Below are 25,338 nucleotides of genomic sequence, written 5' to 3'. Positions count from 1 at the left end.
CCTATACCATCGCCGGAACAGGGTTACGAGACATTACCAGCCAGTACAGTCCAATTTCGGTCATTAATTAAAATAAATATTCACACTCATCCTAGTTTTAAGATGTCGTCCCTTTAATGGGCCCTCGTGGTCCAATATGAACAGTAAATTCAATTTGGAACTAATTTAGAATCACTACGAATTTTTAATAAATTTCAAAATTTATACTATATACCGTTGCCAACAATAATTTACTTATTTCATCAATACTTTTACAACCTAAATGACTCTCATTAAACATCCTAGGTACATGCCATTATCAATACTCAACATACTTTACCTCATTGAATTCGGGATCGGCTGGGATGCTGATTCAACAGTCTAGCCTTAACTTAACCTGCAAGACGGTAACAAACCGCATGCGGTGAGTATACACTCAGTGGTATTTCTATAATTTGAACACTTAAGCAATTATAAAACTTATTATTTTTATATATATATATATATATATATATATATATATATATATATATATATATATATATATATATAGAACTATTCAAACTCAATGAGTATTCAAACATTCACTTTCCGACCAATGTGTTGGTTTACTTTAAATTTCAAATCATTTATTAATTTCAATAGCAATTAATCAATCAAGAATGTTTATTAACAATCGTAACAATTATTTATTCAAGAATGATCGGTTATTCGGTAATAATCAATTATTCAATGATAACCATTATTCAAGATGTCGATCAATTGATCGGTTATCCGAGAACGATCAATTATTAAGTAAAATCGATATTCATAACAATTAAGTTATTGATATGATTATTCATTCAATGACAATCGATTATTCAAGAATGATCAATTATTCAAGAATATTGATTATTCAAGAATGATCTAATATCCAAGAAGATCAATTATTGAGTAATGATCAATTATTCAAGAATAATCGGTTATTTTATACCTTTATTTACCCCTATTAACATGACTCGGACTCGAGCATATACGGATCCAACCAACACACTAATACGGCACATAGTGCCTCATCGGTCAAGCCGAAGAGTAACAAGAATAGAGAGCGATGCGGTACACGAGTACCTCATCGAACAAATTGAAATAGTAACTGATAAAGAATCTGATATGATAATAATATCCGACACACAAAGTGCCGAATCGATATGAATGATAATGATAATAGTAGTCGGCACATAAGTGCACGATCGATGGTCGGCAAAACCCGTACTCTTCCATATCCTATGGCATGCCAACTATATCCGACTAGTCCGACTAGTTAATAGGGTATTAATTCATTTTTCAGTTTTCAATTAATTTATATTTTAATTAATTAACTGTTATAGCCAATTTTGGCCTGGCCAACAAGAAATAAAAACCCAAATTAATTCCAAAATATAAAAGTCCCAAAACAAAGTCCATTTTACAAAAAAAAAGAAAAGAAAAGAAAAAACAACAGGCCCAATTTCCACATTGAATAGCCCAAACCCAAAACTAAATGACCCAAATAATACAAAACCCTAAAGCCCACCTAGCCCAACAAACTAAACATTTTTCAACAGCAAAAAACCTAGCCACCAAGATTTTAGCCGCCACTCCCCTTTGCCCTTGGCCATCACGCACACCACCACCACCGCCTAGGGCACCAACGACCGGCCTTCCACGCGTCTGACACCTGTAAGATAAAACTAGCACGCGAAACACAAGAAACGAAGAAGAAAAATTAGCAAACAACATGGAAACGATAAAAATAATAAAAACACAAAAAACGAATATTGTATTTTTTTCGGCTTTAAAAGCCACATCTCTCCTTGTAGTTTTTTTTGGACAGGCACAATAAAATCAAAAAAGGAATAGAGTTTTCGAAAGGTGAATATTTTTGTGGATGTTTCAATCTTTGATTTTCTTTGTTTTTTTATATATTTCTTCGTTTAAGAAACAAGAATAAAGGAAAAGTAGTAAAAGGTACCTCCGATTCACTGTTTAGGGTGCTCCGACGAACCGACCGGGCTTTTCCTCTTCTCTTCTGTTGTGGTGGGCTGCAAAGGCTTTGTCTTCGACCTCCGTTCGGAGAAGGAACAAGGGAAGCCCACCTCGTGTGATACCGGTCGCCGTTCGCGGAGCGAACGTGGAGTCACCTTCCGATGAACCCATGTCCGGCCATAGGGGAGGCTAAGAGGAGAAGAAAGAGGGAGAGAGAGAGAGAATGAATGCTATCTGTTTTGTTTTCTTTAAAAACACTAGGGTAAAAAATGGAATAAACAAAAAAATTAGGCATTTTATTTAGTTATGAAACGGCACCATTTAAAGGGGGGGTCCGCGTGTTTCCCTTAAATGGGAAATTACCCACTTTGGTCCCTTCCCCTTTTCTTGATATTTGTTTTAGTCCTGATTTGCCTCTTTTTATTTTTTTTTCTTCTTTTAAATCTAGCCCGATTATTTTATTCCCTCTCTGATTTGATCCCTGGACTAAACATACGAAATGCAACGTATTAGACTTGGAATATTACTCCAGTTGGTCTTCGCAAGTCTCAGCGCGTTTCAATTTAGTCCTTGGTGGGCCTTTTTTTATTATTTCAAATTTATACCTTGAAATTCTGATTCATTTTCATCTATATCCTAAATTCATTCAATTCATTCTCTTTATATCTATCTTAATTTGTTTTAATACACAGTTTGTTCATATCACTATTATTTATTGTAACTCATTTTAATATGTTGTTTAAAGCAATGGAGACTGCTGATTACCGTGGCGGGGTCGATGCTAAGGACTTAAGCTTGGTCCCAGATCTGATGCTCCCGCCAAAATTCAAAACCCCGGGGTTCGAAAAGTATAACGGGACGAGCTGCCCTGAAGTTTATATTACGATGTTCTGTCGAAGGATGACAGGGTACGTTAACAATGATTAGCTGTTGATCCACTGTTTCCAGGACAGTCTGATCGGATCTGCGGCCAAGTGGTATAACCAGCTCAGCCGTGCCCAAATTGGTTCGTGGAAGGACTTAGCTCAAGCTTTCATGAAACAATACGGTCACGTGACAGACATAGCACCTGACAGAATTACCCTACAAAACATGAAAAAGAAGCCGAGTGAGAGCTTCAGACAGTATGCACAACGATGGAGGGAAATGGCGATGCAAGTCCAGCCACCCCTCTTGGAGAAGGAAACGACCATATTATTTATCAACACTCTAAAGGCCCCATTCATTAACCACATGTTAGGAAGTGCTACTAAAAGCTTCTCAGACATAGTAATGTCCAGGGAGATGATAGAAAACGTGGTAAGATGTGGGAAGATTGAAGCGGGGGAAAATGCCAAGAGAACGGCTCTAAGAAGGAAAGAAAGGTGAACAATGCGAGCGCATATCATAAGGGTTATTCCAAGCCGGTCACAGTAAACTAGTTGAGGGCAGTGACTACTAGCCATCATGGCTCCGCGAGTCAAGATTCCGACCCAAGGCCTAACACGAAAAGAGTCCAGTTCACACCAATCCCAATGATGTATAGGGAGCTTTACCAAAATCTGTTCGATGCGCATGTGGTGTCTCCTTTTTACCTAAAACCCATGCAACCTCCATTCCCAAAATGGTATGATGCAAACGCGCAATGCGAATACCATGCAGGAATTGCGGGGCATACAATTGAGAACTGTATGGCCTTCAAAAAATTAGTCGAAAGGTTCATAAAGATGGGCATTGTGAAGTTCGATGATCCCACAAAATCTAATGTGGCAGGAAATCTGTTACCCAGTCATTCAGATAATGGGGTAAACGCGATAAGCGAAAGAGGATGAAGGAGAACTAAGATGGACGTATCGGAGGTAAAGACCCCGTTGAGATGGGTTTGGAAGAAAATGGTGGAAGAAGGTTTACTTATATAAGGTTTAGAGGAGAAGCCTGAAGGAGGGAAATACTATTGTGAATTCCACGACGAGGAAGGGCATGAGATCCAAAAGTTCAATGAATTCAGGGCTCTGGTACAGAGATTGATAGAAAATAAAGAGATCGAATTCTTTGAGTACACCGAGGGCCCGAAGGGAGAAGATGTGTGCACGTTAGAGCAAGGGCCAACCAACAATGACCGAATGGTCAATCACCCGGTCGTAATTATATCCCGACCATGAGTCAATGAAGTCGGAGTACCAATTGCGCCAAAGGTCATAATTCAAAAGCCCGTTGCTTTCCTTTATAAGGATAGCAAAAGGGTTCCTTAGAATTACGACTGCAACGTAATGATCCCGGGAGGGGAGAATCCAGTTGGAACTTCGAAGAAAGGTCAAGACGAGAGTTTCTATACACGCAGCGGAAGGCGTTATACTCCGAACACAAAGGTAGAATCAGCTAAAGGAAAATCCGTGGTCGTTGAACAAGAAAAGAAAAAGACGACCAGACCTAAATCACCCGTCAATGAACCTGTAACTGAAAAAGAGGCTAAAGAATTCTTAAAATTCTTAAAACATAGCGAGTACAGTGTTGCGGAGCAATTGCACAAACAGCCAGCTCGCATATCCGTGCTAGCCTTGCTTTTGAGTTTAGAAACTCACCGAAGTGCATTGATGAAGGTTTTAAATGAAACATATATTGCGGATGACATCTCTGTCAACAAACTCGATCGTCTGGTCAATAACATCAGCGCAGATAATTTTATTTTCTTTAATGATGATGAAATACCACCGGGAGGCATGGGATCTACAAAGGCCCTACACATTACCACTTGCTGCAAAGAATACACATTGCCGGGGGTATTGATTGATAATGGATCGGCATTGAATGTCATGCCCTTGTCCACGTTAAATAGGTTGCCAGTGGATAACTCTCACATGAAGACATGTCAAAACGTCGTAAGAGTATTCGACGGTACGGAAAGAAAAGTGATGGGAAGGATCGAGATACCTCTCTTGATTGGCCCAAATACATATGAGGTGGACTTCTTGGAAATGGACATCAAGCCATCATATAATTGCCTGTTGGGGAGACCGTGGATTCACTCGGCGGGGGCAGTGCCATCATCCCTACACCAAAAGTTAAAGTTGGTAAATGAGGGTAGGTTGGTAACGATAAATGCGGAGGAAGATATTATTGCATCTGTCACCAATGACACACCGTACGTGGGTGCGGACGATGAGGTGATGGAATGTTCCTTTCGATCACTAGAATTCGTCAATGCTACATTCATTGTCGAAGGAAACAAGATCTCAATGCTCAAAATATCCAAAGCTACGAGGATGGGCCTGCGACTGACGGTCGGCAAAGGAGCCCTTCCGAGAAGAGGACTTGGAAGGTGCCTCCAAGGAAGGAGCGAGATACTAATGCTAAAAGAAAAACGAGACCGCTTTGGCTTAGGATTCAAGCCAGACGCGAAGCAAAAGAAGAAGGAGCTGGAAAAAAAGGCAAGAGATGAGAAGAGCACGTCTGCGCGGTGAGGATGTCAAATGGGAACCAATGACCTTCCCTTATTTATCCCGAACGTTCGTGTCCGGAGGAACTATCCATCCAAAACAAGAGATGACAATGCAAAAAGTGGCAGAAGAGATGTTGGAAAGTTGGAGCATTAACGCCATATCTGAAGAAAAAGCTGAAGAAGGGGATTTATCTGGAATTTGCCCTTACATTCCTAGAAGTGTTTTGAACAATTGGACCGTGGAGGAGATCCCTGTAACTTTTAGAATTAATTCAGAGTAATGTTCAAAACAAGCTTATTGTTCTATGCCTAGGGGCAATAAGAATCCTTTTATGAAATAGGCATATGTCTAAATATCGTCATTTCAATAAAAATGCATTTTTGCGTATCATATTGAGCAAATATTCTTTTATTTTTTCTACTTCATTCATAATCATACCACACAAATTAAATATTCTTAAATTCTTTTGTTCTTTGGATTTCTTTCTTCATCCATAACAGGTCTCTAGATATCAATGATATGAGCAACGTTGCCAATGACCCAGAGATTCCTTTCGAGCAAGATTTGTGTATGGAGGACACTGAGAATTTTGAAGATGACCGAAATTACAGCTTATCTTCTGATTTGTTAAGGATGGTAGATCAAGAGGAGAAACAAATCCTACCTCATAAGGAGTCAGTGGAAATTGTTAGTTTAGGAGAAGGAAAAGAGGTGAAAATTGGAGCTAGTATCGCTGCAGAAACAAAGCAAGACATTATCGAGTTACTCTGGGAATTCAAGGATGTCTTCGCATGGTCATATCAAGACATGCCCGGATTGAATACTGATATCGTGGTACATCGACTCCCCATAAAGGAAGAATGCAGGCCAGTACAACAGAAACTCCGAAGGATGAGACCCGATGTTTTGTTAAAGATAAAGGAAGAGGCTAAAAAGCAATTCGACGCCGGTTTCTTACAAGTGGTCAAGTACTCAGAATGGGTAGCCAACATAGTTCCAGTTCCTAAGAAAGATGGTAAGGTACGGATGTGCGTGGACTATCGGGACTTGAATAAAGCCAGCCCTAAAGACAATTTTCCATTGCCTCACATTGATACACTAGTGGACAACACAGCAGGTTACTCACTTTTCTCCTTCATGGACGGCTTCTCGGGATATAACCAGATAAAAATGCATCCTGAAGACATGGAAATACAACATTTGTAACCATGTGGGGAACGTTTTGTTATAAAGTGATGCCATTCGGGTTAAAGAACGCAGGAGCAACATATCAGAGAGCCATGGTAACTTTATTCCATGACATGATGCACAAGGAGATCGAAGTTTACGTTGACGACATGATTGCAAAATCCAAAACCAAGAAGGAGCATGTGCAAGTCCCGAGGAAAATATTCTTGAGATTAAGAAAGTTCCAACTAAAACTCAATCCCGCAAAGTGCACATTTGGGGCTAGGTCAGGAAAATTGTTGGGATTTGTAGTCAGCGAGAGGGGAATCAAGATTGACCCAGATAAAGTCAAGGCTATACAAGAATTACCCCCACCACGCACTCAAAAAAAAGTTCGAGGCTTCCTAGGAAGATTAAATTACATCGCCCGTTTCATCTCACAACTAACGGAGAAATGTGACCCTATATTTCGTCTCCTTAGGAAGCATAATCCATGTGTTTGGGATGAGGAGTGCGAGAAAAATTTCGATAAAGTCAAACATTATTTGTCCAGTGCCCCAGTACTGATGCCACCTTGCCCGGATAAACCACTGATACTGTACTTGACAGTGTTTGAAAACTCCATGGGATGCGTGTTGGGCCAACATGACGAGTCAGGAAGAAAAGAGAAAGCAATATACTATCTCAGCAAGAAATTCACCGAATGTGAGACAAGATATTCGTCGATCGAGAAGTTGTGTTGTGCTTTAATTTGGACAACCCGAAGACTGAGACAATACATGTTGTACCACACAACTTGGCTTATCTCGAAACTAGATCCTTTGAAGTATGTGATGGAGTCAAATGCTTTGAACGGAAGAATGGCTCGTTGGCAAATTTTGCTTTCTGAGTTTGACATAGTCTACGTGAACCAAAAGGCTGTAAAGGGGAGTGCAATAGCAGATTTTCTGGCCAGTAGAGCTTTAGAAGATTATGAACCATTGAGCTTTGACTTCCCAAATGAAGACCTAATGTATGTTGCGACCACGGAAGAAGACTCTCAAGAAGGTCACCTGTGGAAATTGAATTTTGACGGAGCTTTAAATGCTATGGGTAACGGAATCGGGGCAATCTTGGTATCCCAAACGGAGATCATTATCCTTTCACCAGCAAACTGGATTTTGATTGCACAAACAATATGGCTGAATACGAAGCATGTATCATGGGAATTCGTGCAGTAATAGAACGTAAGATTAAAGTGCTAGAGGTATATGGGGATTCTGCATTAGTGATCTATCAACTTAAAGGGGAATGGGAGACAAGAGACCCTAAGCTGATCAATTATCGAAGGCTAGTTCTTGAGTTAATCGAGGAGTTTGACGATATCACTTTCTACTACCTTCCACGAGACGAAAACCAGATGGCTGATGCTTTGGCAACCTTAGCTTCTATGATCAAAGTGAATAAACAAGAGGATATGAAGCCTATCCAAATGATTATTTATGAGGCTCCGGCTCATTGCTGCAACATTGAAGAAGAATAAGAGAAAGATGATCATCCTTGGTACCAGGATATTTTACGATATGTGAAGAGTCGTGAATACCCAGACCAAACCACTGAGAATGATAAAAGGACACTAAGAAGGCTGGCTAGTGGCTATGTATTGGATAGAGAGATCCTATACAAAAGAAGGAAGAATCAGGTACTCTTAAGATGTGTAGATATTGTCGAGGCTAAGCAAATCCTAGAAGAGGTTCATGAGGGTGTCTGTGGAACACACGCTAATGGTTTCACCATGGCCAGACAGATTATGAGATTTGGATATTATTGGTCCACCATGGAAGGAGATTGCATCATCTATGCCAAGAAGTGCCATAAATGCCAAATTTATGGAGATAAAATGCATGTACTTCCTTCACCCATTCATGTCATGACTTCTCCATGGCCTTTCTCCATGTGGGGCATGGATGTCATTGGGCCGATCTCACCAAAGGCATCTAATGGACACCGATTCATCTTTGCGGTTATAGATTACTTCACCAAGTGGGTAGAGGCTACTTCTTACGCCAACATCACAAAGTCGGAAGTTAGTAAGTTCTTAAAGAAAGAGATTATATGTCGATATGGGATGCCTGAAAGAATCATATCCGACAATGCATTGAACTTGAACAACAGCATGATAGCGGAAGTTTGTAGCCATTTCAAGATCAAACATCATAACTCGTCACCGTATGGCCCAAAGATGAATGTTGCAGTCGAAGCAGCCAATAAGAACATCAAGAAGATTATAGGAAAAATGACTGAGACCTATAAAGATTGGCACGAGAAATTACCATTTGCCCTATACGCCTACCAGACGTCAGTCAGAACTTCTACCGGGGCAAGACCTTTTTCTTTAGTTTATGGAATGGAAGCGGTTCTGCCTATTGAGATCGAGATTCCCTCTCTACGCGTACTTTCAGAACTAAAATTAGATGAAGCAGAATGGATCCAGTCTCGATACGACCAGTTGAACTTGATCGAAAAAAAAAGGCTAAAGGCTATCCGTCATGGTCAAATGTATCAAAAAAGAATGACACGGGCTTATAATAAGAAGGTTCGCCCTAGAGAATTTTATGAAGGAGACCTCGTATTGAAAAAGATCCTCCCCATACAAAAGGACTTCAGAGGGAAATGGATGCCGAATTGGGAGGGACCTTATGTGGTAAAGAAGGCTTTCTCTGGAGGAGCTTTAATTTTGACCGAGATGGATGGTAAAAGCTTGCCTAATCCTGTGAATTCGGATTTGGTCAAGAGGTATTTTACCTAAAAAAAAATGGAGAGGCCAAGGCGAAAACCCGTGAAAAGGCGCTTTAAGACCAAAGGGGTTTTGAATTGAAAACCCAGGAATGGGCAATTCAAATCGAAGTGGGGTATCCAGTAGTATTGTCTTCTCTGAATTAACAAGAAGGAAGGATGCTACATTTTGGGGCATCAGCAAAGTACTCTTGGTCTTCCAAACACATACTGAGTTCAAAAGGGTCCTCGAGAAGTTCGTGCAACGAAGCTCATACTGCGATATCTGGGGCACCTATTCTTATCTTATTCATTTTGTATTTTTTTTTGAATGTGCTACCTTGATTAATTCATAAGTTCTCATTTTGTATCTTAGCAAATGTGCCATCTTGATTGCCTTGTTCATTTTGAGCTTCGCTCTCAATAAAATTTCATCTTGCCTATTGCGATGATCTTTTTTTTAAGCGTCTTTCATTGAAATGATGATTAATGGACTAATAATATTCAGAAAGAGTTCTGCATATTACTCTGAAATACTTCTAAATGATACGAAGATCCGAAACGGGGCTAATTAGTTTGAATCACCCTACGTTCAAAGGTTGGAAATATTGGGGAAAGAATGGCCCAAATTTTGATTATTTCTTCAAATTTTCTGCCGAAGATATCAGTTGAAGAAAAGATAGAGTAGTACATTTACGATAAAACCTCGATGAATAACGAGTAATATCAAACTAAGCATTAAAAAATGACATTTTTGCATTCATACAAGCATCATTCATACACATTTAGTTAGGAGCACTTGATTCATTTTGATCATAGCATCCTAATTATTTGACATAAGCATAGATACATAAAACTGATTCTACAGATCATGTCCCTGGAGGATGGTGTAGCAACATCGGTAATTTTACAGATCGTGTCTCCCTGAAGTTACAATGGAACAGATCGAAAACGGTAAATTTTGTCTCTCTGAAGTTGCAGTGGAGCAGATTTAAGCCACCATCCTGTCCCCCTAAGCAGTAGGGTAACAGGCTGAATTTTCAGATCTTAATCCCCTAAGCAATAGGGAAACAGATCGAAGACGAAAGGTCTTAAACCCCTAAGAAGTAGGGTAACAGACCAAATTACAGATTTTATCTCCCTAAAAGTAATGGAGCAGATCAAAAACGAAGGGCCTTAAACCCCTAAACAGTAGGGTAATAGGCTAAAAATTTACAGATCTTATCACCCTAAGCAGTAGGGAAACAGATCAAAGACGACGAGCCTTAACCCCTTAAGCAGTAAGGTAACAGGCTAGAAATTGTAGACCCTATCTCCCTAAGCAGTAGTGGAGTAGGCTGAAGAGTGTACATCTTGTTTCCCTGAAGTTGCAGTGGAGCAGTTTGAAGTCACAAACCTCATCTCCCTGAAGACGCAGTGGAGCAAGTTAAAATTACCAAATTTTATCCCTTTGAAGTACCAGCAGAGTAGATTGAAGCTACAAATCTCTTCTCTCTAAAATTGCATTTGAGCAAATCGTAGCACTAGTTCCTATATCCCTGAGGATGCAGTGGGATAAAATGAGGTTACTCGAAGAAAAGAAGCTCCAAAGAAGTTAAGATTCAGTAAGACTAGGCAAAATTGGCTCTTCTAAGGTCTTTGTTCTATTCTCGTTACACGACAATGAGCAAAGAGGGGCAGCTGTTATAGCCAATTTTGGCCTGGCCAACAAGAAATAAAAACCCAAATTAATTCCAAAATATAAAAGTCCCAAAACAAAGTCCATTTTACAAAAAAAAAAGAAGAAAAGAAAAAACAGCAGGCCCAATTTCCACATTGAATAGCCCAAACCCAAAACTAAATGACCCAAATAATACAAAACCCTAAAGCCCACCTAGCCCAACAAACTAAACATTTTTCAACAGCAAAAAACCTAGCCACCAAGATTTCAGCCGCCACTCCCCTCTGCCCTTGGCCATCACGCGCACCACCACCACCGCCTAGGGCACCAACCACCGGCCTTCCACGCGTCTGACACCTGCAAGATGAAACTAGCATGCGAAACACAAGAAACGAAGAAGAAAAATTAGCAAACAACATGGAAACGATAAAAAGAATAAAAACACAAAAAACGAATCTTGTATTTTTTTTCGGCTTTAAAAGCCACATCTCTCCTTGTAGTTTTTTTTGGACAGGCACAATAAAATCAAAAAAGGAATAGAGTTTTCGAAAGGTGAATATTTTTGTGGATGTTTCAATCTTCGATTTTCTTTGTTTTTTTATATATTTCTTCGTTTAAGAAACAAGAATAAAGGAAAAGTAGTAAAAGGTACCTCCGATTCACTGTTTGGGGTGCTCCGACGAACCGACCGGGGCCTTTTCTTTTCTCTTCCATTGTGGTGGGCCGCAAAGGCTTTGTCTTCGACCTCCATTCGGAGAAGGAACAAGGGAAGCCCACCTCGTGTGATACCGGTCGCCGTTCACGGAGCGAACGTGGAGTCACCTTCCTATGAACCCATGTCCGGCCATGGGGGAGGCTAAGAGGAGAAGAAAGAGGGAGAGAGAGAGAAGGAATGCTATCTTTTTTGTTTTCTTTAAAAGCACTAGGGTAAAAAATGGAATAAACAAAAAAATTGGGCCTTTTATTTAGTTATGAAACGGCACCATTTAAAAGGGGGGTCCGTGTGTTTCCCTTAAATGGGAAATTACCCACTTTGGTCCCTTCCCCTTTTCTTGATATTTGTTTTAGTCGTGATTTGCCTCTTTTTTTTTTTCTTCTTTTAAATCTAGCCCGATTATTTTATTCCCTCTCTGATTTGATCCCTGGACTAAACATACGAAATGCAGCGTATTAGACTTGGAATATTACTCCAGTTGGTCTTCGCAAGTCTCAGCGCGTTTCAATTTAGTCCTTGGTAGGCCTTTTTTTATTATTTCAAATTTATACCTTGAAATTCTGATTCATTTTCATCTATATCCTAAATTCATTCAATTCATTCTCTTTATATCTATCTTAATTTGTTTTAATACACAGTTTGTTCATATCATTATTATTTATTGTAACTCATTTTAATAAGTTGTTTATTCTAATTATTACTATTTATCTCAACTTACTTTATGTATGTATTATTTATTTATAATCCTTACTTATTATATTTGTATATATATACCATTTATTTTAAGTTTCTATATGTTTGCTATTATTTCAAAACTGTTTTTTGCCATATATTTATTTCAAATTATATTACGTTGTTTATTCTTTAGTTATTATGTATTATGTATTTCTAATAATTTTTATATATCATATCTAAATCGTTATTATAAAGTATATTTATATTGTCTATTTTAATCCTTTTACGTATTATATATTTTAAACTTCATATTTATAATTTTAAATTAACTTATATATTATTTAGTTCAAAGTTATTTTATACCTTATTTTAAACCCATTCTACTTATTCCATGTTATCTATTTTACACTTTTAATTATATATATCACCCATTTTAAAATTATTCATATGAATCTTTTGTAACTTGCTTTATATAATATAGGTTTTAAAATTCTCTTACATCATTCATTTTATAAACTTGCTTTATGTATCATTCATTTTAAATTGTTTTATTATTTATTGTAAAATTTTATATATGTTATCAATTTCAAATCGTTATATCTATTTTATATATATACTAATTATTTCTTTGACGTATTGTATCTCACCTATTTTAAATTTTCTTTTACATATATTCTATTTTTGTACATTATTGATATTAATTTTCTTTCTTTCTTTTCACATTATTTATTTTAAATTTATTTCTTATCATCATAAAATTTGTTTTATACTTTATTCATTTTAATTTGCTTTATTATTTTATTTTTTTAAAATGGCTATATTTATTTAATTCATTTGTCTTTGATTACTATTGATTAATGCCTATGCGATATATGTTATGTGAATGTTACCATTGTATGTATTATATTTGGTTTATTCGTATTTTCATTATTGTCATTTGCTTGTATAAACATTGTATTTCATGTTGTATTATCCCGTGCTCTACGATATATCTTTATTTTATCTAGCCTAAGTCGTATCATACATTAAGCCCAATACATTTATCCAATAAATCATTTTATTTTAATCTAACAAATACACGTCGTTTAAATATCGTACTCGTTACTATTCAAAAATGAAATTTCCCAAATAAGGCAATGTTTTGCATTTTGGAACATCGAGGAATTGTGCCCTAACTTACGGGGTTTCGATTTCCTGATTGTTTCTAAATAGCAAATATCCTTTTCGAGTTTTAAAACACATGGATTTCCAATTAAAGTTAAAGACAACTTGCGCTTAGGAGTTCATGGTATCGTGTCCTAACTTACGGGATGTGATACTTCGATATCTCGAGACGAGGAAATCTTTAGCAATCACTTTGATTTAATTCGAACTTTTTAAAATTAATGTTAATAAAAAGGATCGTATTTCAAACTCATTCCCGATTCTCAATTTTCGACATTAAGGCACTAACTAATCAATTCGGTACCAATTTTTGGGCGTTTCGAAGGTGCTAATCCTTCCTCGCACGTAACCGACTCCCGAACTTGTTCTCTTGGATTTCGTAGACTAAAACGCTGTTTTAGTTAAAATGTTTTATTAAAAACAAAGGTGATCCGATCACACCTAATAAAGATCGGTGGCGACTCCTGTTTTAATTTCCATTTTCAAACAAAGTCGATTCCTGTTGTCAAAATGGTTTCGACATTAACTATATATTTTCAATTCAATATAATTTCATTCACTTTTCACTAATAAATATTTAATTTCACAATAATCACAATTTTCTATCAATTTCATCACACTTCCAACTACATATATTTTCCAATATAACAAATATTTATTATTCAATTTCCACTTCAATATTCATTTCAATTCAAACATTCATATATATATATTCATAAATCAATTCAATATAATCAATATTCAATCTAATTCAAATAATCATCTCAAAACACCTACTACATATATATATTAAATAATAAATCCAACAATTTAAGTATTAAGTTTGGATTATAGAAATACAAACCGTAGTTTCTGAGCTAACTCCCGTTGACTTTGTCTTGTCCTTTCTTAGCCGAGTTTTCTTGTACCACATTGACTACGAAAGTAATACAATTCATAATCATTAATACATTACTAATTTATATCTTGAGTTACAAAATTCTAAATTAAGATCCGCTAATTTCTCCTGAAACTAGACTTACAAATCTTCTTACCATAAAATTTTTAGAATTTTTCGTTTAGCCATTAAGTACAGTTTATTCTTTAAATTCACCCCTATTCTGCTATCTGACAGTTTTGATCCTTCTTCACTAAAAATTAATTATCTCACAGTACAGAACTCGAATAATATTCCCGTTGATTTCTCCTGAAACTAGACTCATTAGGGATTCTAAACATATAACTTTAAACCTCTAATTATTTTTCTCCAATTTTTTGTGATTTTCCAAACTCAGAACAGGGGAACCCGAATTTATTCTGATATTGTCTCACAAAATTCATTATATCTCATAATTTACAATTCAATTGCTTATACTGTTTCTTCTATAAGAAACTAGACTCAATAAGCTTTAATTCCATATTTTATTCATTCTCTAATTAAATTTATAAAATTTTTGGTGATTTTTCAAATTTAGACTACTGCTGCTGTCCAAAATAGTCTAGTGCAAAATGTTGATTTTCTACTTTTAATTTCAATTTAATCCTAAATAAATTCACTTACTTTTCTATCAATTCATACTTTATTTCTACTCAATTTTAACCAAACTTAGACATAATTATCTATTTTTCATCATAAAACCATAATTTCAAAATTCTTTCAATTTAGTCCTTAAAGCATAAAACTTATGAATCATTTTACAATTGAATCCTTATTTCATTTCTAACTTGAATTTCTATCAATTTAGCCCTTAATTCATCATTTTACTCAACATGAACATTATCTAGAAATCTAATAACTTTCAAAATATCAACTTAATTTCATCAAAATCTTGTTCCAAAGCTTCTAAAACATCAAAATTAAGTAAAAAAGGCTAAATTGACTTACCAATTAAACTTTCAAACCTTGAAATCTAAAATTTCCCTTTTCTCCCTTTCTTTCTTTTCTTTCCTTCCTTGCTCTCTGTTTCGTTTCATTCTGTTTCTTTTCTATCTCTTTTTTTTTTCATTTCTTTTTCTTTTGTTTTACTTTATATATATATATATATATATATATATATAATATGTTAACTTAATAAATATCTAATTAATATCAAATATTTATTTTACATTTGTATCCATTTATTATCTACACACTTGTCATAATTTAATATGTTTATTACATAAAAATCTTATAATATAATTATTTAATTAATAAATATCTTTTATAAATAATAAATATCTACTAATAATTAAATATACATATTTCAAATGTATGTATTCAATTTATTACACATGTATTTTATAATTACCACACATTTGTCACTATTTTAATTTATTTCATAATATAATATAATATTAATATTAATTAATAATTATAGCAATAATTTAATATTTAAATAAATATCTATTTATTATCAAATACTTGTATTACAAATGTGTATATTTTATTTCTACACTTATATCAAATCATTTTCATACACTTGTCTTTCTTTTATTTATTTATCATATAATATCAATTTAATAATAATAAATACATTAATACTTACTTAAATAATAAGTAAATACATACATGTATTACAAATGTATGTACATTATTTATCACACATGTATTTTATTTTATCACACACTTGGCACTCACTTTGGCTTATTTGCTTATTTAATCCCCTCAATTTTCTTTATTCTATAATTAAACTTTCACGCTTCATTCAATTTAATCATTTTATCCATTTATCCTTAATTAAGCTAAATTTACTTCATTAAACTCTAATTAACCACTTGACTAACTTCATAAACATTTTTAATAATTATTTACTAATCCATTTTTCAGAAACGGAGACCCGAAAATACATTTTTCTGATAACCTTAAAATTCGGGTCATTACATTTACACTTTGAATACAAAAAAAAAAAAAAAAACAAACTTACTTTCAAACAAAAACTAGCAAAACAGAGAAGAAAAAGATCTGAAAAGGTGGTTTTATCTTTATTTTCTGTTTTTTTTTCTTTTCGAATTTGTTTTCCTTTTATATACGTTTACATAAAATAAAAAAGGGAAGAAAGTACCGGTTCTTTGATTCGCATGAAAAAGGGAACTTTTCTAGCTACGACCGCCGTACACGGCGGTCATCAACGGCGGAGTCCACGGCGGTGATCGACCAAAGTCAGGCCAGAATTTATCAAGGGGGGAGCGAGTTTTAAAACTGCCTCTTTGTTTTATTTTAAGAGAAGAGTAAAAATGATTTTTTTTAAAAAAAATTGATTTAAACAGGAGTTGTGAAACAACACCATTTCACTTATGCCCCTTAGTGCCAAAAGGAAGTCGTTTTCCCCCTTAGGATCCGCGTGTTGACCCGACCCGTTAGCAGGATCCGCGTGTTTTCAACAAATGAGTTATTTGCACATTTAGCCCTTCTGCTTTTTTATAGTTTTGCAATTAAGTTTTTTTTATTTCTAATTTTTCCCTAGAATTTTGCTTTGATTTCATTTTAGCCCTGTGTAAAGTGCTGCGTTTTGGAGGGCGGAAATATTTTCCCCTTTAGTCCCTCCTTGTTATTCGCGCACTCGATTCGGTCCTTTTCTCTTTTATTTATTTTCATATTTTCCCCAAACTTTTATTTTAAATTCAATTTAGTCTTTTTTTGTTATTTTTCTATTTTTATTAATTTAATGTTATTATTATTATATTTTCTTTTTATGTTTACTACTTGTTATTATTATTATTATATTATTAAATTAATTAACTTAGTATTATTATTACTATTATTATTATAGTTCTTTCTTGTATTTATTTACTTATTATCTTTTTAAATATATCAATTTTATTTTGTCATTTTATTATTTATTTATTTATACTTTTATATAATTTCAAGTTGTGAGTTCTTTATTATTTTGTATCATTATTTTGTTTTATATAATATTTATTCATATTATTATTATTATTATCATTACTATTATTTTTACTATTATTATTATTACTAATATTGTATTTCTTTTGTTCGTTTACCTAATGTTTTCTGTAAATATAATTATTTTATCATTTTATTATTTTTACTGATATACTTTTATAATTTCACATTTAGATTATTTACTATTGTTACTAATATTATGCTTATTGCTTATATGATTTTTTAATTTCAAACTTTATTATTTTTATACTTATTATATTATTATTTCTCAAACTGTTTATATATCATTTATTTACGTAGTTTTTACTTTTTCTCTTTTTATCTATAACCATCTCGTTTGTTGTGTTAATTTCTTTATTTTATCCTTGTCTTTTTATTATTTTTTACGCATTTATTTTATTACGCATGTTATCATCGTGATTTCTTTTTATATTTTTACAATGAATTCGTGTTACATTAATTTTACCCGAAGCATAAAAAAGGTTATTTTAATAAAGGCAATATTCCGTATTTAGAAATTCGAGAAATTGCGCCCTAATGTACTGAGTTTCAATTTTTTCTCGTTTAATCTAAATAACTGAATATACTTTTTTAAATGAAATACAAAAGTTTTAAATAAAAAAGCTTATTCTCGAGAATTCGAGGTGTTGTGTCCTAACTTATTGGATGTGACATTTTGTTACCTCGAGATAAGATTTTTTTCTTAAAACAAAGGCAATATTCTGTATTTGGAAATTCGAGAAATCGAGCCTTAACTTACTGGGTTTCGATTTTTCTTGTTCAATCTAAATAACTAAATATCCTTTTAAAATTAAAATACATGAGTTTTGAAAATTAAAAAACAAGCTTATTCTCGAGGGTTTAAAATGTCGTGTCCTAACTTACTGGATGTGTCATTACTTCGAGATAAAAAGGTCTTTAACATTTATTTCGATTTATCTAAGCATTTTTGTTAAATTAACATTAATACAAAAAGGAATTGTACTTTAAAACTCTTTCCAAGTTTTCTACTTTCGACACTAAGACACTAATTAACCAACTATGTACCAATTTTGGGCGTTACGAGGGTGTTAACCCTTCCTCGTATGTAACAGACTCCCGAACCCATTTTCTAAATTTTGTAGACCAAAAACATTGTTTTAGTAAATCAAACATTTTATTAAAACGATCACGAGGTGATCTGATCACACCTCATAAAAAGAATTGGTGGCGACTCCAATTTTTTCCTTTTCAAAACCAAGTCGACCCTTTTTCAAATAATAGTTTCGACAATGATGTTTTAAGATGGTTTGTTAGTTTATGTGATAATTAAAATTGAGAGGCTATGGTTGTTTAGACCAAGGCCAAGACATGTTGGATTAACTAAAGTGGCTTATGATTATAAATTGTAGTGGTAAGCTTTATTTTTGAATTACGAACTTACTAAGCATTACATACTTACTTTGTGTTAATTTCTTTGTGTATTTAGATATCGAAAGCTTGTTTGGGTTGGAAGTTGGTGGAGATTTCATCACACTATCTGTTAGCTATTTTGGTATTGTGGTTTTATAATTCTGGTTATAATGGCATATATAGATCATTTTGGCTAATAGTAGCTTATATGTCTTGTTGTGTTTTTAGCCATTCGATTTGGCTTGAAAATGGTATATGTTTTGTTATGTAAACATGTGTAAATGACTTTATGGTATGTGGGGTATGGTTGCCAAGTGAATGTCTTGTTTGTGAATTGGTATTTTGTGTACCAAATGGTTGAAATTGAGATATGGTATGCATGTTAAATTTTAGGCACAAAGTCTCCTTTATGTGTTTGACCATTTAGATAGATTTTGGAAGTTTAAATTGGCATGTTTAAAGTAGCCAATTAAGGTGCCTATTAGTATCATGGTTTTGTGTGATCTTATAAGATGTTATAAGCTTGTTATTGATTGGTTTGGAATGTCTAAATATGCCATGTTTATATGCACATTGAGGTGTTTAGGTTGGTACCATGTTGGGTGAGAAATATGGCCTGTAAAATAGCCTATTTTCATCCACATGGGCAGAGGCACGAGCGTGTGTCTCAGCCGTGTGTGACACACGGTCTAGCACACGAGTGTGTGTCTTGGCCGTGTGACCCAAGTCAGAGAGTTACTCGGGTATGGGCACGGGCTGGGACACGGCCGTGTGCCTCACATCGAATGCCCACACAACCTGAGACACGGGCGTGTCACTCAGAGAAGATCGAAGAAAGCACTCGAAGAACGCCATCAGAATCAACTCGAAAGTAGATCTCCTTCAAGATCGAAGATCTCCATTTAATTTCTTTCGAAGTTTTATTGAGTTTCTTTATGTCTTGTGGTTATTCTGACTTTGAGATGTTTTCATTCAGGATTATGAACTAAATTCCTTAGATACATAAGGAAGATGAAACCTATGATGAATCTTATTATATGATTTCTAATTTACGCGATAAATACTTGATTCTTGTTCTCAATTATGTGTTCTTATTTCTTGTTTTAATATTTCTGAAATATTAATTTAAGTTTAATATGCTTATTTCAGTGGAGCGAAAGTCTCTGTTTAAGAGTAGGTCTAGCATAATTGAGTGGAGTTGCATGCAATCCTAGAAATAGGATGACATAAATCTATTGGATTAGAGTCAAATCTAATAGGGGAATCCATAGACTGAGTTAATGCGACCAATATGGGTTTTAATTAGAAAGAGATTTCAATTAATCAACCTAGAGTCAATTGTTTTTACTCTCGAAAAGAGATATTAACATAATTTAGGGATTTCTACAGATCAAGAAACGAGTGAATAAATCGTTTAATTCAGATTCATAATAATATGTGAAATCTAGGTGGATTCTTTCTTGGATATTATCTATCTCTTTGGTTATCTTCGATTATTTTCCTATTTCATTCCTTGTTGCGTTCTTAGTTAGATTAGTTTAGTAATTTTAGATTAAAAACAATCACTCTAAGTTGTTAATTAAATAATAAAAAACGGTAATTACTAATACTTTTAGTCCTCGTGGATATGATATTCCCTACTCACCTTAACAATACTATTGTTTGATACGTGTGCTTGCCTTAGTCGTACTTATAGTTAGTTTAGTGACCATCAGTAATTTTTTCCTACACAAATAATTTTTTTCTTTTCTTATCACATATTGTATTTTTATGTGTCAACAAAATAAAAACTTAAATCCTTGTAACATATAATAAAGTTTGTATACCCTATAATGCATAGGTCAAATATACGGTTTACATATAATATATTGTTTTCAAGTTACAATAATATTAAAGTATTGTATACTTTGAAGAATTCTTTTTTTTTTCATAATTATAAGAAATTTAATCCAATTCCAACATTAAAACTATTTGTTGAAACAGATAATTTAAAATCATAAAAACACAATGTAATAGAAAATTTATTTAAAAATATTTTAAAGATAATTATGATAATGTATTCATTAATAGACTATGTAAAAAATATGTTATTACAATCATTATATAATTGGTCTTTGAACATACTCTAACATTCTCAACAAGAGCTATTTTCAAATGATTGATGGCAGCTATTCTAAACTAGAGTTTTATTCCTAACATTGTCATTCAAAACATAGTTATTTTCAAATAAAGATTGTTCTAAACAATAACTATTCTTAATAAGAATTATTCTTTTAGAAGAGGAATTATGTAAAATAATGCTGCTATTTATTTTGAGTTAACTCTATTATTAATATTATTATCCTTAAAAATATAATTTTCTGAAATATAAGATTTATCTTTGGAAGAGAAAATATTAGTAATTAAAATTATTGCCACTATTGTTATGATAACAACTAGCAAGAATATAAATTTTAACATAATCCTCAGATTTAAAGTGGGAGGAGTTACGAGGAATATATATTTGAGAATGATTCATTTATACCAATATAAAATTAAAATAATTTTATATTTTTATAACTTTTATATAATTAATATTTTAGAGATTTAACAGTCATATTTCATGTTTCATTCATATTGATCATACATGTCAAATTTAGCGTGAATTAAAATTTCTAACTATTTGTTTTATGTAAAAAAATTCATCTGTTTAATAAATATGAATGTATACACTTTTTTACATCAACATAATAGAGGTATCGGATCAGTTAAAAATTTACATGCGTGACAAATATAATTATATCGATAAATTTAACAATTAAATTATTAAAATATTAATTATATAAAAATTATTGTAAAATATAAAATCATTGTAGTTTTACACGTCTCACCCATATATATTAAACTTTCACCAAGTTATAAAAGCATTCTTCATGACAAGGTGGGTACTTGTCGATGGCCTAATAATTATGCGGTGGGTGGTCTGCCATAATCTTGGATTTCTTACATATTATTAGATCCTAGTTATGTGCCTATACCCTGTGTTACAACCTATACTCCCCTACTCCTTTTGGCAGCCAACCAAAAGGAAAACCTGTTTCACTCAACATGCCATCTGCTTTCGATTAACATAAACAACAAATATATATATGAAAGGTTACGTTTTGAAATATTATTACTATTTAAGTTAATTAATTAAATTTTAAAATTTTTAATAACGTATCATCGTTTAATACCCTGTGAAATATAAATTACAAAAGAAGGGGTTGATTTATTAAATAAGCAGACCCAGAAGACCAGCCACCCTGTCCAACAATATATTGTTTGCCATTCTCCCTTATGGGGTCTTTGCCAGCTTATCACACTTGGATGCCTACTTTCCTACATTTAACTTCCACTTCAACCTTTATAAAATCCCTTGTAATTTACTCCCATTCTCATTGCCTTCCAATGCCCTTAACATCAATGTTCCCTAATCCACTGAGATTTGAGTGAATATGTGTTTTCATCACTCTCTTTGTTATGGCAAAAAAAGGAGGAGAGAGGGTAAGCCATGCTGGAGAAGCAGGGCACATGCTAAATCTATTAGGCAAAAATAGTCTTTTATTTTGCATGTGCCTTGGCTCTCCATCTTGGAAAGTCTCTCTTTATTAACCACAAAGACTGCAAAACATCATTACAATTGTTCTATTTGATGTTTATTTGTTAGATGTTTGTTTTAATGTCATGTTGGTTATGTTTTCACTTGCAATTTTCTAGCACTACTGGCTTGCCTTATGATGCAAACACAATGCATGCATGGAGCAGTCCCTTCAGTGCAAAAGGTTTGTTGCAGGCTTAAATGTTAACAAAAGGTAAACAATCATGATTGAAGTAAAGCTTCAATGAGTTTATTGTTATACACAAATGGTTGACTTAGATTCATATATTTGCTGACAAAACAAACCAGAAACTTAAATATATGCCCTCAAACTGTTAAGTTATTACAAACATTAGGTGACTAAAACGTTGTAAGACAACGAACTGTCATGGTGAATCAACTACGATCAAGGTCGATTTTCTAGAGCTGAAGCCGCTGAGTCCACATGGCTAAGCAAACAAGCATAAACTTTTTGATTCAACCGTTCAACAGTTTCCATCATTCCATTGTTATCTGAGCTTAAATTGTTTTTTACTTTACCTAACCATTCATTTGCAAATTTGAGTTGTGACAATGTGACAGCAATATGGTTGTCCTGTTCCGTCAATCGTGCTGTGCCGGTTTTCCCTTTCTTCTCCTGGGAACCAATCCGGAATCCAACGTCCAATGCCACCTCTAAGAATTTCAAAAACCAAGTTCTTGTTTCATGCAGCAAGGTTTCCCTCAGTTCTTTTCTCTCTTTGGCACCATCTCCTTTGGCCCATTCTAGCTTCTCAGCTCCACTCAACTGTACTGAAGACCTTGTGGACATTCTTTTGTCATGGATTAGACCTTTCCTCTTGTTAGACTTTTCTGTGTCTACCACAGATGGAAGATTAGGTAACTGATGGTGTTTATCTTTATGTGATGTAACACTTGGCTGGTCAATTAGCTGTTGGAGGGCGAAGAACTTGGTGAGTGTGAGGTGAGGGTTCTCAGGTGAGGCAGAGGAGCATAGATCAGAAAACATGCTGGAACAAGATATAAATCATTGTTACATATATATATATATATATATATATATATATATAAAGCATTCAGTTCTTCATGTTTTCTTATTGAGTAATAGGAACAAAATATTGCTCTAGAGAATACTTACCTAAGACATTTGACAAGATTTGCTGCCATAGATGCCTCACTTTGAGCTTCTGCTGCAACCAAAGAAGCTAAATTTCTTCTTCTAAGCATTCCCTTGTAAAAATGTTAATCAAAGATGAAAATATAAGTACTATGCTTTTTTATAGAATTTTTGTTCACTTATCTGTAGAATTCATCACTGTCTTACCAGTTAATTGAAAAGTAATGGAAGAAATGGGATAAATATAATGTAATGCGCATTAACCATTAAAAAACATTTCAGTATTGATGTATATATACCTTTCCTGGCTTCAAGAGACTAGCAGGCAGAGAGTTCCATGAACCTGTTTCTGGCAAACTATTCTTTTCTTTGTTGTTTGCTGAACAATTCGAGTTCATATTTTCGTGTTTACTTGAAGAGCGTTTTACGGTTGTGCTTTTCGCAGGCACCGTAGTTTCCTTGGTGTTAGGTGCAACAACAACCTCAGGCTTTGAAACTGGTACCTCCAGCCTACTGCGAGAAGGACTTGCCGGTCGAGCCTGTAATTGTAAAGACAGTCGTCTAAAATTGCTATCTGTTTCATACATTTATATTGTCATTAAGAAAATTGTAAGTTAAGCAAGAATCTTACTTGACCTTTAGGCTCTTGTTGCTTGCTTTTTGCTTTTTTACCTGCACCACCATTTTCATTGTCAGTGTTTTTGCAACTGTGATTTGAATCTGGTCCGCTTGCTTTAGGATTTGATGGCAAAACACCTTGCATATATCTTGATGCAACACTTGCTTTTTCCTCTTTGATAACTATTTTCTTTCTGGGGCTTTCCTCTCTCACTTCCACCGACTCCTTCGCTTTCGAACCGTTACTATTTCCTTCGTTATCGGCCACCATAAGACCCTCGGATGGCACCAACATCTGCATCAGATCCTTTGGATTGCCTATGAAAGGGTTCCTTCCAGGAACTGGCCTGACACCAACAAGGATAGGAACTGGGGTCCCAGGTTCCACTCTCTCCACGTAAAAAAACTGACCAAGCTGCAACTTATTGTTCAAGATCAACTCATTGTCCTCCTGTGACAAGGAAACATATGTTGAATGTGAAGAATCAGATACTTTAATGAAGAAACCTTGGTTGGGCCACAACTCTGATCCTGTTAAAGCAGGCACAATGCTGATCACTTGCAGTAGCACGGATCGGTATTCCCCTAAAACTTTCACATTAGAGTTCATACTCTGAAGAAGCTTTAATAACACTCCTGGTGTAAGTGATGCCATTCTTTTTCTTCTGCATGAAATATCTCTGGTTCAACCCTCAAACTGTAAAACTGTAAGACACTAGAAAAACATGTTTATAGTTGTATATAATTATAACCTCCTAGATTTACTATACCATCAGTAATGCAAGCAACCAAGTACCTGAGAGGAGCTGATGAATGCTCACAAAATTTCTTCACGTAAGACTACAGTTTGAGCAACCAAAATGAAATGTTTCGGTCCATTTGGATCGAAAGAACCCTCTATAGCTTTGCATGCCAGGCACGTTACCATCAATATCTCTTGGCTTAAAAGCCAAGAGACATATTATCGTGTGAGACTTTTCAACCTTTTTGGGGGTCCATTTTATTTCACTGTGGTTACACAAATGACTCTCACATGTGACATTCCCCTATGAAGAAATAGTTCTTTTGAGCACAATTATACTGTTATTTTCCAATGGATGACATTTGTAAAGACGGTGTGGGTCAGTTCATGCTCGCATTTCCTTTTACAAGTGGATGGAAGGTAAGGGTATTCCAAATGTCATCTTCGTCTT

The 25,338-nt window shown here is 34.3% G+C and overlaps 2 protein-coding genes and 1 long non-coding RNA gene across 6 annotated transcripts; 1 reads left to right on the top strand and 2 right to left on the bottom strand.

Annotated features, from left to right (window-relative positions):
• The first annotated feature begins 2,730 nt into the window (after nucleotides 1-2,730).
• On the top strand, nucleotides 2,731-9,357 carry LOC108477481 (uncharacterized). Its single transcript, XM_053019951.1, is given in 6 exon segments — nucleotides 2,731-3,347; nucleotides 3,680-3,767; nucleotides 4,215-5,419; nucleotides 5,903-6,591; nucleotides 6,594-7,685; nucleotides 7,688-9,357. Coding segments are annotated over 6 exon segments (5,361 nt in total).
• Nucleotides 9,358-14,172: 4,815 nt separating this feature from the next.
• LOC128281364 (uncharacterized) lies at nucleotides 14,173-15,546 on the bottom strand. Its single transcript, XR_008271571.1, has 2 exons — nucleotides 15,402-15,546; nucleotides 14,173-14,453 (listed from the first exon to the last, which is right to left on the bottom strand). It is a non-coding gene; the product is annotated as an uncharacterized LOC128281364 (long non-coding RNA).
• Nucleotides 15,547-22,659: 7,113 nt separating this feature from the next.
• On the bottom strand, nucleotides 22,660-25,258 carry LOC108487602 (uncharacterized). Of its 4 annotated transcripts, none has more exons than XM_017791977.2 (5): nucleotides 24,942-25,258; nucleotides 24,159-24,842; nucleotides 23,827-24,066; nucleotides 23,549-23,640; nucleotides 22,660-23,420 (listed from the first exon to the last, which is right to left on the bottom strand). In XM_017791977.2, exons 2-5 carry the CDS (start codon nucleotides 24,798-24,800, stop codon nucleotides 22,817-22,819), a joined length of 1,578 nt encoding a protein of 525 aa, XP_017647466.1. In that variant the 5' UTR covers nucleotides 24,801-24,842; nucleotides 24,942-25,258; the 3' UTR covers nucleotides 22,660-22,816. The 4 variants fall into 4 exon arrangements, with proteins under 4 accessions (XP_017647466.1, XP_017647465.1, XP_017647467.1 ...); XM_017791976.2 differs by having other exon boundaries at nucleotides 24,159-24,860; nucleotides 24,942-25,255; XM_017791978.2 differs by having other exon boundaries at nucleotides 24,159-24,810; nucleotides 24,942-25,254.
• Between the last annotated feature and the right edge of the window lie 80 nt (nucleotides 25,259-25,338).

The sequence above is a fragment of the Gossypium arboreum genome, chromosome 10 (assembly GCF_025698485.1).
Source record: "Gossypium arboreum isolate Shixiya-1 chromosome 10, ASM2569848v2, whole genome shotgun sequence".
NCBI classification, from domain to species: Eukaryota; Viridiplantae; Streptophyta; class Magnoliopsida; order Malvales; family Malvaceae; genus Gossypium; species Gossypium arboreum.
This window is presented reverse-complemented; position numbering and strand designations above follow the sequence as displayed.